Here is a 16,912-nt window from a genome sequence, read left to right on the forward strand (position 1 = left end):
CCCAGTACTTTTGGGTGGCACAGACAGGAAGATCCCTTGAGCCTAGGAATTGGAGGCAGCAGTGAGCTATGTTCATGCCACTGTCCTCACTCCAGCCTGGGTGACAAAAATGAGACTCCATCTCAGTTAAAAAAAAAATAAATAAAGAGGTGGAGCCTGAACACTGCATTGCTACAATGTCAGGAAAAAACTTGAATAGATGAGGAGTTGCTTCTTGTAGATGAGCAAAGAGTGGTTTCTTGAGATAGAGTCTATTCTAAGTGAAGATGCTGTGAACATTGTTGAAATAACAGCAAAGAATTTAGAATGTTATATAATCTTAGTTGATAAAGCAGTGGCAGGGTTTGAGAGGGTTGACTTCAGTTTTGGAAGTTCTACTGTGGTAAATGCAATCAAACAGCATTGAGTGGAACAAAGTTTTCCTGATGTGGCAAAGTTCATTGTTGTCTTATTTTAAGAAATTGCCATAGCCACTCCAGCCTTTAGCAACCACCAGCTGCCTCACTGTTAGCAACTTTGGGCAATAAAGTATTTTTAAGTTTATGTGCAGAGTGTTTTGGAAGGCTGTGGCATACTTAATAGACCATAGTATCATGTAAACAACTTTTGTATGCTCTGGGAAACCAAAAAATGTGTGTGACTTGCACACTGCTCTGGAACCAAACCCATGGTATCTCCAAGGTTGGGCTCTAGGATGTGAAAAACACTAAATTAAGCTTTTACAACGTGAGAAAATAGGAAAAACAAGAACTATTAAAAATAGTAGTATTATAATAAAGTAGAAAAGTGAGAAGAATCTTTTTTTTTTTTTTGTGACGGAGTTTGCTCTTGTTGCCCAGGATGGAGCACGATGGTGCAATCTCAGCTCACTGCAACCTCCGCGTCACTGCAACCTTCCGCCTCCTGGGTTCAAGCGATTTTCCTGCCTCAGCCTCCCGAGTAGCTGGGATTATAGGCGCCCACCACCACACTTGGCTAATTTTTTGTAGTTTTAGTAGAGATGAAGTTTCGCCATATTGGTCAGGCTGGTCTTGAACTCCTGACCTCAGGTGATCCACCTCCTTGGCCTTCCAATGTGCTGGGATTACAGGTGTGAGCCACTGCTCCCGGCCAACAGTCAGATGTCTTAAGCCTGATACAACTACACTGGATGGAAGAGCAGAAGGGAGATGAAAAACCTAGTGAGTTGACTTGGCATAGTAAGTTTGAGAATATATTTCAGTTTGAGTGTATCTAGTTGGCAGTTGAAAATCTAGGTGTAAGTCAAGCAAATTAACTTAGTTTTAAAGAAAATTTGCCTAAATATACAGTTGTCATCATATATGGAATTCACATAAATTCAGCTGTAGCCCTTGACATAAAAAGGAAAAACAATAATCATAACAAGTGCTTTATACATCAGTTTCTTATAGTCACCCTATGAAGTAGATACTGCTTTCTTCATTTTACAGATGGGGAACCTGAAATATGAAGATGCTAAATAACTGGCCCAAGATCACATGGTTAGGTTAGATTTGAACCCAGGTAATCAGGCTCCTCATACTGCTTTGAGTCGCTGTGCTCTATGGTTTCAAATGTTAAATGTGCCTACCATTTTACTTAGTGAGTGCCCGTACTCAGTGAAAATGGGTGGAGGCGTTACATATTTTGTTCCCTTGGGCGTGAAGGCTTCCATCTTTTATAAGGCTGAGCAATATTGAGTGCGAAATATGATTCTAATTAATCTTTTGCAGTCCTGGAGAAAAAGTTGGCTCAGTCTTTTTTACTTTATGGAATTTTTCAGCAGTAATTTTGACCATATCTAATTTTTGCCTAAAATTGACTTCAGAAGCTAGCCCTTCATGAGACAAGATTTTACTGTAAATGCAACCAGAATGTTTAAACTCGTAAATCTTCTTTTACTGGTATATGTTGGGCATGTCCTTTTAGAGGTCTTTTAAAGTTCTTTCATAGTTCAGTTGATACGTAATATATATAATCATTTGTACTTGGTAAAATTAAATACAGTGCATATTGTATTTTAAAGCTTTAACTTTTGTTTAAGTATTTTTCTTTAATATGTCTTTTTTTTTTTTTTTTTTTTTTAAACAAACTTTCAGCTAGTATGTTCAACACTCCAGGAATGCAGAGCTTGCTGCAACAAATAACTGAAAACCCACAACTTATGCAAAACATGTTGTCTGCCCCCTACATGAGAAGCATGATGCAGTCACTAAGTCAGAATCCTGACCTTGCTGCACAGGTGAGTTTGTATTTGCATCGAAAAGGACTGTGCAATGTGAACCTAATCTAGTAATTGTGATTTTGGCACATTTGTGTTGTATATGATATCTTAATGTACTAGAAAAGTAAGTAGACTGTGTCTCCAATTTTTTAGACCATGTGTTTCTTTGCAGTAATTAAATACTTCATATATAATTAAAACAACTTTATCTCTGCCATTCATTGACTAGAAAGAAGTGTAGGTTTACTTTGTTTCTACATATGCTGAGTTAGGAGACAAGTACAAAGTTCTGTAATGCCCTCTCTTTTGAAGATACACTACTTAATGAAATGTTAATCTTGAAAGCAAGTAAGAGCAGTGTTAATACATTTGAAATAGTTTTATTTAGTAGATCACTAAGATTATAATAGTCATGCTCAAAATGACAGTTGTAAAATAGCATGAAGTCATTTAGTAAAGATGAGAATTTGTCAGAACAATGTTCTCGTTCTTTCAACTATTGATTCCCCTGCTGAAGATAGTATACCTATCCCTTATTAATGTATTCCTTTTTCTAATTTGTTTCTGAAGAGACTACAACTAAGAAAATTAGGGGATCTCAAAGCTCGCTGAACATTCAGGAACACTTGGAAAGCTTTACAGACAGTGCTGATGCTTGGTTCCCATCCTTAGAGATTTTGATATAATTGCATCTGATAAGCCCTTCCCCCTCAAGTTCCCTAGGTACTGTCTAGGTTCCCATACCATAGGGCTTAAAAAACCGCGGAGAATGGAATAAACCTTAATCATATGTAGTTTATATTTGCTGTTTATTAGAAACAGCTTCTGTAGTGTGTCAGGAATTTGAAACACTTTGTAGTTAATCCCATTCCTTAAATTTGTAAAGTTTTAAGTCAAATGAATGGTTTTTATTTTCTAAATTCTAGAAGTATATTGATTCAAGTATCTTTGATGTATAATTCTCAGTAATAACTTAGGCACTCACCAAATTTGTGGAATTGGAAATAATACATTTTAAGAAGAATTTTTGCATCTTTGATTTTGTATATTGGAGGTACATTTTATGGAAAATTGATTTATTCATATGAAACTTATCAGACTGAGTTGTTAATGGCTTAGTTTACTGTAATAGCCATTTTAAGTGTGTATTTGGCTAATACTGAATGTGCATCTTACTTTTAAAATTTGACTTTAACAAGCACATGCCTAGCAATTTTTAATAATATTACACTAGTAAAGTGACTTGAGCACTCACATAATGTTTTTTACTCTAAAGCAAAATGCTGCTAATACTAGATTGGCATGTCTTATTACACATAATTTAGAAACTATTACAATGTTCTTGTTATCAACAGATTAAAATGTGTGGTTTTTCTATTTTGATTTTTAAATATTTACAAAGAGTCTGGAGTGTAAACTTGTGGTATAAACACTCAGGTAAGTTATAAGAAATATCCTAATGAAATGAGATGATCATCTGCGAATGAATACATTTAAGATGACATCCTTTTTTAAGATTGAATGAAGTAAATCCCAAAAGATATGTCTGATAACCTTGTTAATATGTTGTAATAAAGAAGTATTTGACTGGAACCACTAAAGAAGCAGGTTTGTTGACCTTAAGCAGGTATTACTTACTGTGAACTTATTGGTCATTTTGAAATAAATATGTATGTTCCTGCAAGGCTGTCTGACTTCTGCTTTGGTCATTATATTAAAATTAACTAAAAGATCCACTTTGCAAGAATTGGGGCAAATTTTTCTCTACCAGCATTTACGCTGCTCTTAAATACAGTTAACGACTTGAGGGTGAGGATCATTTCCTCCCCCAGACTTTGGATAGGTAAATAGGTTATCAGTAAATCCTTTCTAGTTGATTTTTTACTCTGGGGAAAATGATACAAAATGTGTCTTTTGAAGCTATGAGAATTTATTTGTTTCTGGTTATGCTGATTGTGTATTTTAATCTTATTTTCAGGTATATGACATCATACTAATACTGATCCTGATTTTTAAATTCTTAACATTTATTTGAAGGTTAGGAGATGCCACTTTTCTCATCTCTGGCGGTAGTGAGGTGAAATCCAGATGCTAATCTTGGTGTTCTCAAATGGATTTACATCTTTTAGGTCTTAAATTATTTTAATACTTTCCCCAGAGGACTGTTGGTGCTAGGCCTGGCTGATTTTCACCTAGCAGCTCCATTTCTCTGGCAAGTTGGTTGCTGTTTTGCGGTGTTATTTTTTTGGACCTAATATTAGCTGTTTTGTAGTAGGCAGGTAGATGTAGTGGTCCTTTTCAGATCTGGATTTTCTCGTGCCTGCCACTTGCGTGTTGAGGTTTCTAAGCAAGCCATGTTATATAGTTTCATGTATTGATGTTTATGTTTATTCTGTCAGTGTAGTAGAAAATATGTCTTCATGAATGTCAGTTACTCCCATTTTCTTTCAATGGCAAGTATTCACCTTTGTTCAAGGAAAAGCCTAAGAAAATGATTGCTTTTATTTTTTAGGATATTGCATGTCATTACCATAACCACCATTCTCATTGAGAGAGAAGATGCCTCGTTTTTGTTTTTGTTGTTCTGGAGATCCCTCTTGTGGACAGTATCTTCCCTTTTCCTTTTTTATTTATGTTCTACCTTCCTCCCTTTTAAGTGCCAGTTTAGGCACTTGGAGGAAGATAGAATAAAACAAGGTACATTACTTGTTTCAGATATTTCCAGTAAAAATTGTTTGAACACTTGCCCCATAGATGATGCTGAATAATCCCCTATTTGCTGGAAATCCTCAGCTTCAAGAACAAATGAGACAACAGCTCCCAACTTTCCTCCAACAAGTGAGTAAGACAAGATGTTAGCTATCTTGGGTAATGATTTGCTTGAAAAAATTTGATGATGAACATTTTCCTTGCTCTTCTCTGGCTGATAGCAAAACGTAGAATAGAGACTGATAATGCTGTCAATTCGTAGAGAATTCAGCTTGATCTTAACAGAGTCCCATTTCACTGCTGACCTTTTGCTTATGTTTCTCAAACATAAATTCTGAGGAAAGAACCATTTTGTTTTTGCTTTTGAGGACCTAGGATTTTGAATGCTTTGTTAATACCATAAACCATTTCCTTTCACTGTACTAACTTTGAAGTGCTTCCTTGTGTCATGTTATGCTTTATGGTTTAACTAATTCTGAGTAGCAGGAAAGAGCTACCCTATTCTATTTTACAGATTGTTTTCTTCCAAATTAATAGAATGCTTTTTTTCCCCCAGGGGTAGATCTCATTTCCTTAAACTCAGGATTAGTAAGATTAAAATGGTCAGTGTTGTCATATAAGGAAGGTTATATTATAAACAAGTACTTGAGATTGGCCATGGTATTTTATTATTTAAAACGATAAAAGAGAAGTCAGTCTTGGTGTTTTGAAACTGGTAGTTCTGGGGCTTTATATATTATGCAGTGACTCTCAGGCCTGTAAACTATTTTCCAAGGTTAGTTGGTGTCCTTGATCTATTGTAATGATGTAAGCCTATCTTTGGTTAGCCAGGTGGTGTATAATTGGAAGTAGTAAAGCTAAATTCAGGATACATGTATTAATGTCAAATTTGGAACTATTGTTTTAGAGTGTACCTTACTGGTAAAATTGTTACATCAGCAACAGGTAACACTTGGTTAGGTGGAGTATGTGGCTTTCACCATATTACCATGTTGTAAGAATTGTGCATTTGGAGGTTGTCTTTTAGAAATAACACTTTATCTTCTGTTGGAGAAGGGGAATAGTTGTGGCTTCCAGAGTAGCTCCTGATTGTCTTCCATTATGAAAATGGCTTTCATAATGGACTTAGGAGGAGGTCAAGTAATGATTCACATACTAGGTTTGCTGTCAAAGAGGAGACACTTGTGTTTATTTTGGGAAAGAAATTATGAAATACCAGTGTCCAGGAGTAAGGTTTTAGATTTTCTCCGGAAGCATAACAAAGATTTTAAAACTTACTTTCACTGATTTTAATTCCTTTGTAACCACTAGGTTTCTTTCTTTCTTAGATGCAGAATCCTGATACGCTATCAGCAATGTCAAACCCTAGAGCAATGCAGGCCTTGTTACAGATTCAGCAGGGTTTACAGACGTTAGCAACGGAAGCCCCGGGCCTCATTCCAGGGTAGGCTTATTTGGGGAAGATAATGAAAGTGCATAATGGTTACTTTCTCTGAGAATTTCAGATTTAGTATTATGCTGTCTGCCTTGTGGTTTTTGTTGTTGTGGTTGTTGTTTTTTGAGACAGGGTCTAGCCCAGTCGCCTAGGCTGTGAGTGTGGTGGTGCAATTGTGGCTCACTGCAGCCTGAACTTCCCAGGCTCTAGGGATTCTCTCACCCAGCTTCCCTACAGGTGCACATCATCACACCCAGCTAACACATGCACACACACACGCGCGCGCACACACACACACAGTTGTTGTTGTTTTTAGAGACAGGGTTTTATCATGTTGCCCAGGCTGGTCTCAAACTCCTGGGCTCCAGGAGCCACGGCCTCCCAAAGTGGGATTACAGGCATGAGCCACAGCATCTGGCTTTTTTTTTTTTTTTTTTTTTTAAGAGATGGGCTTTTGCTCTTTTACCCTGGCTGAACTTGAACTAGGCTCAGGCGATCCTCTCACCTTAGCCTCCCCAGTAGCTGGGACACAGTGCCTGGCTATGATTGTTTTTAAGTCAGGGTTTTTAAAGTTAAAAACGATTATTTTTAAAATAATTATTATATTTTAAATTCATAAGACAGAGTCTTACTCTGTTGCCCAGACTGGAGTGCAGTGGCACAGTCTTAGCTCACTTCAGCCTCCCCCTCCTGGGTCCAAGCCTACCTCTTACCTCATCCTGCCAAATAACTGATACTACAGGTGTGCACCACCACACCCAGCTAATTTGGTTTTTATTTTTTGAAGAGATGAGGCCTCACTATGTTACCTAAGCTGATCTCACATTGCTGGGCTGCTGGGATCGTTGGTCTCCCAAAATGAGCCACTGCAGCAGGCCAAAAAGGCTTATTTTAAAAAGATAACTTAGCTTATATTATATTAAAATGTAACTGATTTACTGACTGGTCTTTGGTTTTGCAAGACCTTAGGTTATTTCCTATTTGTTCTTTCTCTAGGTTTACTCCTGGCTTGGGGGCATTAGGAGGCACTGGAGGCTCTTCAGGAACCAATGGCTCTAACGCTGCACCTAGTGAAAACACAAGCCCCACAGCAGGAACCACTGAACCTGGACATCAGCAGTTTATTCAACAGATGCTACAGGCTCTTGCTGGAGTAAATCCTCAGGTATCAGCTCTTTTCCCTTCAAGTTTTGTAATCCTTAATGTTGGAAATTTAGAAATTTCCAAAAAGAAGGAAAAGGGAAAAAAGGAAAGCAGTAGTTTTTAGGTATTTAGATTAATGAACAATGCAGTCTTAAGGATATTGAATAAGAAACAGGCATTACAAAAATTGTTGGCTTTGGTGCTATATGAGACACTAAAGGAAACATTGTTACGGCTGTAGGAAAGATAGGCTGTAACCTAAAGTCTTAATTTTTAGTAATTTCCTTTAAAAATGCTTTTTTTTGTGTGTAGAGTTCCTATTTGAAAATCATTTGAAATAGATTTTGCTTTAAAAAATTTCTGAGGGAGGAATGGAAACTTGATGATGCCAGGTACCTCCAGGAAAACTGTATTCTAGTCTTTTGACTGGAAAAGAGTCCTAACTACCTTACCCCATCCATCAAACCACCTCCTGCGGTGGTTTGTGTTGCATGTATATATCTCGCAAATATGGCTAAAGAATATGAATCCCTAATAATGTGCTTGCATCTATAAACATTTATTGGCTTTACTGATAATGTGCCATTATATAAAGATGATTGCCAGTTCAAACCTATTTTATTAGGTTGTCCCCAAATTGCTTAATGTTTAAAGGTCTGTTAGGTGCTTTCTGTTTTCTTTTCTGGGTTTCTTTTTTCTTTTCTTTCCTTTCCCCTTTCCCTTTCCCCTGTCCCCTTTCCCTTTTCCCTTTCTCCCTTACCTTGTCCCCCTTCCCCTTTCCTCTTTTCCTTCCCCTTTCCTCTTCCCTTTCCCCTTTTCCCATCCTCTTCCCCCTTCCCTTTTCCCTTTTCCTTTTCCCTTCATTGCCTATCCTTTTTCCTTTTTTTTCTTTCCCTTTCTCTTTTGACGGAGTCTGAGGCTGGATGCAATCACAGCACACTGCAACCGCCACCTCCTGGGCTCCCACTTTTGTATTTTTTGTAGAGATGGGGTTTCGCCATGTGGCCTAGGTTGGTCTCAAACTCCTGAGCTCAAGCAATCCCACCTGCCCTGGCCTCCCAAAGTGCTGGGATTACAGGCATGAGCCACTGTGCCCGGCCTGCTTTCTGATTTCAAGCCTTAATATAATAAACAGGGTGGGGTCTGTCTCATGCATGTTTGTATTCCTGATACCCAGAACCATAGTTTCTGGCTCATGGTAGGTACTCAGTAAATATTCATGAATAAGAAAAGGATTTGGGCTATTAGAATCAGTTGTTATAGAAGTTAACTTACAAGCCTCCAAATAAATAGGCCTAGGACTGATTGGTCATTTATGTGGGTTTTTTTTTTTTTTTAAACTTCATTTCTGAAGAAAAGATTTGATGCTGCTGAATTGTCAGAATTAAGAGTGTAATTTTGGGCCTGAAACTGAAGCACTTTTCTAAGAATTGGCCAGTGCAGAAGTTAAACTCACATTCATTCGAACAATCATTGAAGCTTTAGAATTTGATGCATGAGGATATTGGCTTCTGTAGTTACTCAGTTGGTCAGTAGCTACACAAATCATCTAATTCTGAACTATTTGTATGTATAAAGCTTTTCTGCATGTACGTGATACTCTAAAATAATGGTTGATGTTTATTAAGCTTTTTTCCTCCCCAATGTAGAGTTGCGATCTATTTGACATGTATTTGGGTATAAACTAGACTATTTAAAATAAAGTGTTAATGGACTTTTAAATATGTTGGATATGTTTCAAGAGGCAGGCAGTGTTTTTAAAGCTCAGTAGATTAGCGAATATTATTTTAAAAAGGCAATTAAAAATTTAAAAAGTCAGGTGTGACATGGACTGGTTTCCTTTAGAGTTGGATTATTATTATTTTTTCCTTTAATAGCTACAGAATCCGGAAGTCAGATTTCAGCAACAACTGGAACAGCTCAGTGCAATGGGATTTTTGAACCGTGAAGCAAACTTGCAAGCTCTAATAGCAACAGGAGGTGATATCAATGCAGCTATTGAAAGGTTACTGGGCTCCCAGCCATCATAGCAGCATTTCTGTATCTTGAAAAAATGTAATTTATTTTTGATAACGGCTCTTAAAACTTTAAAATACCTGCTTTATTTCATTTTGACTCTTGGAATTCTGTGCTGTTATAAACAAACCCAAAATGATGCATTTTAAGGTGGAGTACAGTAAGATGAGTGGGTTTTTCTGTATTTTTCTTTTCTGGAAAAGTGGGAATCAGTGCTTTTCATTTAAGGCTACTGCATGCATCACTTCTGCATTTATTGTAATTTTTTAAAAATATCACCTTTTATAGTTGGGTGACCATATTTCGTCCTGCATCTGTCCAGTTTATTTGCTTTTTAAACCTTAGCCTATGGTAGTAATTTATGTAGAATAAAAGCATTAAAAAGAAGCAAATCATTTGCACTCTATAATTTGTGGTACAATATTGCTTATTGTGACTTTGGCATGCATTTTTGCAAACAAAATGCTGTAAGATTTATACTACTGATAATTTTGCTTTATTTGTATACAATATAGAGTATGCACATTTGGGACTGCATTTCTAGAAACATACTGCAATAGGCTATCTGAGCAAAACACCTGTAACCAAAAAAGTGAAGATAAGAAAATACTCTTAAAGCTGAGTTATTTCCTAATTGTATAGAGTCTTACAGCATCTTTGACAAACATCTCCCAGCAAAAGTGCCGGTTAGTCAGGTTTGTTGAAAATATAGTAGAAAAGTTGATTCTGGTTATCTCTTTAAGGACATTTAATTGTACAGACAACATAATGTAACATTGTCTCAACATTCATTCACAGATTGACTGTAAATTACCTTAATCTTTGTGCAGACTGAAGGAACACTGTAGTATACCCCAAAATTTGCCTAGGACTTTTCAGCTTCTCCCATAGGTAGTTTAACAGGCATTAAAATTTGTAATTGAAATGTTGCTTTCACTGAAAGTGTCTTGATGTTTCAGTTATTTTTAATCACCATATAAAAATAGAACTATCTTTTGGGTTTATTTGTTTTCTCATGCACAGGCAATACACAAATTTAAAATGAGTTGTGAGCCAATTGTTTCTGAAGTGTTTTGGTAGTTCTATTAAGAAATAGTTAAATATTGTGCTTTTCAGAGCCTCAGAGAAAGGGGAATGGGGTGGGGGGGAGCGGAATCTATCCTGGATTGGGCCAGCTTAAATAATACTGGCAGCCAAGATTCTGTTAGGATTTCTGTGCATATAGTGTAGTAAAGAAGTATCATTCAGGGGTGAAAAACAAAGAGCCGTTTTAACGATGTTGAGTACATTTGGCTGTTTTATAGCCTTTTTCTTCCCTCCCCAAAGAAGTTCTGTTTGCCTAACTCCCAAATTATTGGGGTGGTACATTCCTTTAGGACCAATTAAAACATAATTTAGGGTCAGTAATACATTTGGCTGGCTCTGATTCAGTATTCTCTTAGGTGATTATATTCTCTCATGTACAGTTACAGGAAATTAAAATGTTAAAGTAACCTAAAATGAATTCAGACCAATAAAATCAAGGGAAATACAAGTCGATTCCATTACTTCTGTCAGTTGCTTGCAATTAAAAAATGGTTAAAAGGCCAGGTTACCCATCAGTCCATGCACTGTTCTGACACTTTCCCCAGGAGGAAAACATGTACAAAGGTTACGGTGGAGGCATGAGTAGAGGAGATTGGTAAGAAGGGTATTTGTGTGTATTTGCTCTTTCTGCTTTATGCCTCAGTCTGATTTTAAAACTTTTGTACTGGTGAATGGTGGTATTCAGTGTGGGATAGTGTCATAACTAATTTGACAATTTATTAATCACAAAATAACAATAAATCTCTAGCTTTTACACTTGATTTGTCTTGCCTCTTTTGTAGAAAGAAAAAAAATGTCTTTAACTTTTGCTAACCATGTGTTTTAAAGGCTATTGGAGTTGATTTACTCCAGATTTTATCATATTTTACATTCTTTATTTTTCAAGTTTTCCAATTAAATGTCACACATGGCCTTTTGTGGTGTGATAAAAAGAGCACACTGGGAAGGTAGGTGACTTGAGCTCTACTTTTGATCTTGGTACTTGACTAGTTATTTGACATTGAGTTATGCATCATGATTTCTTTATTATACATGTGGTGAGGCTTACAGGGTGTGTTGGACTGGCTGATAAGCTCTAAATTACCTTTAAGCTGCTGCAGTGGTATGGTTTTTGTTTTTAATATATTTATCTTTAGGTCTAAGTCTAAAGATAACTGTCTACATCTTAAGGGGTTCAAAATACTTAAAATTCTTATCAGCACTAAAAGAATGTTTAAAATACTGTGGGCTTAAATTGTTCTCATTGAATGATAGTATTTAGTACAAATTAAAGAATGGAGTAGTGAAAATATCATTTTGGGATTTTATTTACCAATTATAAAATTTGTGGTATCCTAAACAAAGTGTAGCAAATATTGAAAAATCAGGTAAATGATACATGGTCTCTATGTGTGTTTAGAATCTTGAGTTTTAGAGTTGGTTTAAATATAATGAAAAGAGTCTTTTAATATGTTAATAGGCATATCACAACAAAATATAACAGTGGATAACAGTATGCTGGTGACAAAAGTGAAACTAAGCTGTGTGTGCAATGACATACACATGTATAACAAAAAGATGTGATTCATACAGGGAAATACGCATATTATACTTCTCTTAAGAGATTGATACTAAACATAGTCAACAGGAAGTCTTACATTAAAGAAGTCTATTTAAAGTTTTATTCAGCTTTTTCCAGTCTCACTAGACCATCTCTTTTACTTGACTATTCTTTAAGGTGATGCTGTATGCAATGAACACACTTTGGGAAAAGCTGTACTTAATATATGTACCCTTCTCTGGTGTTTCACATGGTGTTTATCTACTTTGGCTCATAGAAAGTCTGCCATTCTTGCCGGGCTCAGTTCTGAAGGCGTCCTAAACTTTGCTGATCCAGTGTTTGGTTAACTGTTAACTGTTCATGCCTTAGCCTTTACTGTCAATTGCTGCATTTTGCGCCTTTCATTCACCTTGTAGCAATTGTTTTTTGTTTTATTTTTCTGCTTTAAAAGTGTCTTGGCAGTTAACCTAAGTAACATCAGTTGTTTCTTGTATCTTTTTCCATAGGCAACTATTGGAAAGTCAAATTATTGAACATTTATTTACTGAGTGCCAGGTTCTTTTCTAATTGCTCAGAGTATAGCAGCAAATAAAACAAGATTCTGTCCACATGGGGCTTACATAGTAGAATGTAGGGAGACAGCAAATAAAACATACAGATTGCCTGCCAGGTAATCAGTGCTTTAGTGAAAAATTCTGCATAGTAAGGAGACTAGGTCAGGAGGGTGGTGTTCTTATTTTATATAAGGTAGTCAGAGAAAGCCTCAGCTCATTGAGGAAGTGACATTTGAATAGATACTTGTGTATCTGGAGGGGCGAACAACTTTTCCAGGAAGAAGGACAACGAATGAAAAGGCCCTGAAATAGTATTCTGAATAAATGTCAACCTAAAGGGAAGAAGCTGAGGCACAAAATACAATTTTAAAACAGTTTACTTGAGCCAAAGTGAGAACAGCTGCCTGGGACTCACTTTAAGTGGCCTTGGGGAATGCTCTGTTTGGTATAAGCAGATTTTAAAGGCAAAGGGGAACAAGGAGTGGGCTGATACAAAGTTTTGACAGGTATTCTCATTGGTTACAGAAATAACATTAATTAGCCATTGGCTGTACGCTGTTGAACATAGGGTATGAGTTATGGTGTCTGTTGTATGACATTTTATAGCTACTTGACAGTCCAGAGCCCACATAGTAAGTTGCTTCAAGAGGTAATTATTTAGCTCAAGGGAATGCCTCTCTGAGCCTGATAATTTAAAGGGGTTTGCATTTCTCAGGTAAAAACTTGTTTCTTTCTCAGTATGTTTGTAGAACACAAGAAATCCAGTGTGGCTTGGGCAAGATGAACTAGCAGGGAAAAGCAGGGTAGGAAGTAAGAGGGGTGGCGTGGTTCAGGTGTTTGACAAGGAGGACTTGGTAATACATAAGTTTTATGAGCCATCCCAACTTTGAGGAATAGTTCTGGGGTTGGGGAAGAATTTGCACTTCTAACAAGTTCCTAGGTGAGAACCACTGCACTAGAGGAACCACGGTGAAAGAAGGAAGGCGTTTAGGAGGTTATAACCTAGTGAGAGATCTTAAGGACTTGGACTGGGCTGGTAGCATTGGAGGTAGTAAGAAGTTGGATTTGAGGTATGTTTTGAAGGTAGAGCCTATATATATATTAGAAGTGTGAAGTTTAGAGCAAGGCAAACAAGGTAGAAAGAACATGAGAAAAAGAGTATCAGGATTTTGGTGCTGACACGTTAAGTTGAATTTACTTGATATGGAACATTTAAGTGAAGGTGTTGGGGCAAGTGGAGGAGCTGCAAAGGAAAGGAACAGATAGATAAGTCATAAGGTGAGAGCTAAGAGAGGTCCTGGCCGGGTGCGGTGGCTCACGCCTGTAATCCCAGCACTTTGGGAGGCTGAGGTGGGCGGATCACCTGAGGTCAGGAGACCAGCCTGACCGATGTGGTGAAACCCCATCTTTAAATTTAAAAAAAAAAAAAAAAAAAAAAAAAAAGAGAGGTCCTGAAAGTGGGTGAGGCTCAATATATTGCTGCCTCAAGCTCTCATCATGGATTGTTAACCCTTTAAATTTAGTAAAGGAAGGACCCTCGTGACTATGATTAGTAGTTTAGAATGTAGGGGGAAAATTGTGGTTAGAGTAGGCTGGCAGGGGGCACAGTTTGGAAGTAAAGAGAGACAAACGGGGCAGTAGTGTGGGGAGGGTGCTGTGGTGGTGGTGGTGGTGTAGAAGTTTGCCTTTTTTTTTTTTTAATGGGAACTACCACATGTTTTTATTTTAATTGTAATGACTAGTGTGTGGGGCATAGGGGAGGGGGCTTGCCCAGGTAATTGTTTTCTACCAAAATTTACAGAGAGAAATGTACAGAGAGAAAAGAGTTACTGCTAGCTTTTGATTTCCAGAAGAGGTTTAAAAAAATAAAGTCAGCACCTTTGTTACATGGGTTGAGGTGTGAGGGAGAGGGTTTGTCTTTCCAGCCATCACTTGCCTCAGCTGGGTCTGCCTTTTCTTGCTAGTAGATGTGGCACCTGTCCAGCACATCTGAATCCCACTTCATGGTCAGCCCTTTCTGAAGTACAGGAAAAGCACCCCTCCCAGCATTTTTGCTTGGAAAAGATCTCATAGAACAAAATTGAGGTTTCCTCTAAGCTCAGTGGTAAAGCACACCTCAGTTTGGTATTCCAGCCTATGCCTGATAATATAAGTATTTCTGACTTCCTAATCGACTGTCTTGCTTACCACTTTGTACTTAGAACAAGGCTAGAAATAGGTAGGAACTCAGTAGTTTCCCTCAAAGGTCATGCTGAGTGTAGGAGCCTAATTTTTTAATGGGATATATAGTAGTCACTTGGGTATTCAAGCCAGATTTTTTAAAAAGGGTATTTCAGACACATTTTCTATTATTTAACAGAGAGGGGATGGAATTTCCATGGTGTTGTGGTTCTTTTTTTTTTTTTTTTTTTTCTTATTAATACAGTATTTATTTGTCTTTTCTCTGTCAAACCCTGAGCCAACCACGTTCCCCAGGATACCTGGGGAGGTATAGGAAAAGGAACACACAGGGCTGACCATACGTGGGAGAAAGAACTATGGGATATGGAGACGGCTTCTTCACATGGCGAAGAGGATGAGAAAGGCCACCATCAGGCAAAAGAGCCCCATGGCCTCCGAGAGGGCAAAGCCCAGAATGGCGTAGGAGAAGAGCTGTTGCATCAGAGAAGGGTTCCTGGCTTAACCAATGATGAGGCTCCCAAACACAGTCCCAATCCCAGCCCCAGAGCTGGCCACCCCAACTGTGGCAGCCCCAGCCCCAATGAACTTGGCGGCTGTGTCGATGTCCCTTGAAATGGCGCTGGTTTGGAAGCTGCAGCTAGAGACAAATGAGGTAAGGGGACGTGAGACTGCCAAGCTGCTGGGGCTCTCATCTGTCAGTGTCTCCAGTCGTTTCAGCAAAACTGCAGATAGTGGACGGCTCAGCAGCTGTGAGGTGCTCTTGACCAAGGAGGAAGTGGAGACAAACTTGGAGCAGGCAAACATTTTCAGGGGGGTGAGGGGCTCTGGCAGGAAAGCTGCTCCCAGTGCAGAGACGACAGAGGAGGGCTGTGTTGTGGTTCTTTACTGCTTTATGACAAACTTCACCATAGCTTGGTAGCTTAGAGCAAAATCATTCATTTTGTTCATGAGTGAACAATTTTAGCAGGGTTTGGTGAATACAGCTGGACCAACTTGACTAGGTCTGGAGAATTTACTTTCAAGAGGGCTTGTTACGCACATGGGTGTTAAATTAATGCATGCTTTTATCTGGGAGTGCACTCAGGGTCTCAGTTCCTCTCCACATGGGCCTTCTCACAGGGCTGCTGTGCTTCCTTACCAACATGGCTGGTGGGTTTCAAAAGTATTTTAAGCAAAATGAAAAGTGCTGTTTTTTTTTTTTTTGTTATAAAGTTCTGGGCCCCAAACTGGCCCAATGTCACATCTCCAGTATTCTATTGGCCAAGCAATCTTAGCTTGCCCAAATTTAAGAGGAGGGGTCAAAGAACCCACTGCTTTTTGGGAAGAATGTCAGATAGTTTGTGACCATCTTAATCTATCACACACTACAATCCAGAAGGAGGAAAATGTTGGAGAAGTACACATTTCTTCTCCACTCTTCTTCCCTTTTTAAGGGAAGAAGTGACATGGCTGCTTGTTGAAAAGCATAGAAGGAACTAAGCGTAACTATGAGCCCTTTGGGGAAACTGTCCAAAGGGAAGCAGGCATGCTAGTCTACCTCCTGCCACAAGGTTAGTGAGATAGGCTTGACCCTGTGGGTGTTTTTTATTTTTTATTTTTTAACTGTGGTGAAGTACACCTACCATGAAATTTACCATTGTAACCATTTTAAAGGGTACAATTCAGTGGATATTTCCTATAACTAGAATCATTCCATATGTGGCTTTTTGTGTCTGGCTTCTTTGACCTATGTTTTCAAGGTGCATCCATTTTGTACCATGTAATCTCATTCCTTTTTATGGGTGAATAATCCACTGTATGTTAATGCCACATTTTATTCATCTGTTGATGTACACTTTTTATCATTTGTCTGTTGTGAACAATGTTGCAATGAATTTTGGCCTACAAATTTGCGTTTCTGTTTTCAGTTTGTGATCCCCAAAAATCTGAGACAGGTCTCAATTGAGAGCTTATTTTGCCAAGGTTGAGGACGCATGCCTGTGACACAACCTCAGGAGGTCCTGACAACATGTGCCCAAGGTGGT

At 38.0% G+C, this 16,912-nt stretch overlaps 1 protein-coding gene and 1 pseudogene across 3 annotated transcripts in view; one reads left to right on the forward strand and one right to left on the reverse strand.

Moving 5' to 3' along the window:
* UBQLN1 (ubiquilin 1) overlaps positions 1 to 11,374 on the forward strand; it is a 46,524-nt gene extending 35,150 nt beyond the window's left edge. The window contains exons 7-11 of one of the 2 annotated variants that reach the window (XM_032290832.1): positions 2,100 to 2,242; positions 4,979 to 5,062; positions 6,262 to 6,377; positions 7,365 to 7,533; positions 9,389 to 11,374. In XM_032290832.1, the coding sequence (XP_032146723.1) occupies positions 2,100 to 2,242; positions 4,979 to 5,062; positions 6,262 to 6,377; positions 7,365 to 7,533; positions 9,389 to 9,541 (665 nt within the window). In that variant the 3' untranslated portion in view covers positions 9,542 to 11,374. The remainder of the gene's footprint in view (positions 1 to 2,099; positions 2,243 to 4,978; positions 5,063 to 6,261; positions 6,378 to 7,364; positions 7,534 to 9,388) is intronic. The other variant, XM_032290834.1, reaches the window with a different exon arrangement.
* Positions 11,375 to 15,099: 3,725 nt separating this feature from the next.
* Positions 15,100 to 15,723, reverse strand: LOC116559753 (annotated as a pseudogene). Its single transcript, XR_004272604.1, has one exon. The product of XR_004272604.1 is annotated as an ATP synthase F(0) complex subunit C2, mitochondrial pseudogene (transcript).
* Positions 15,724 to 16,912: the final 1,189 nt, after the last annotated feature.

The sequence above is a fragment of the Sapajus apella genome, unplaced genomic scaffold (genome assembly GCF_009761245.1).
Source record: "Sapajus apella isolate SASKATOON/1434 unplaced genomic scaffold, GSC_monkey_1.0 scaffold24, whole genome shotgun sequence".
In the NCBI taxonomy this organism is placed as follows: Eukaryota; Metazoa; Chordata; class Mammalia; order Primates; family Cebidae; genus Sapajus; species Sapajus apella.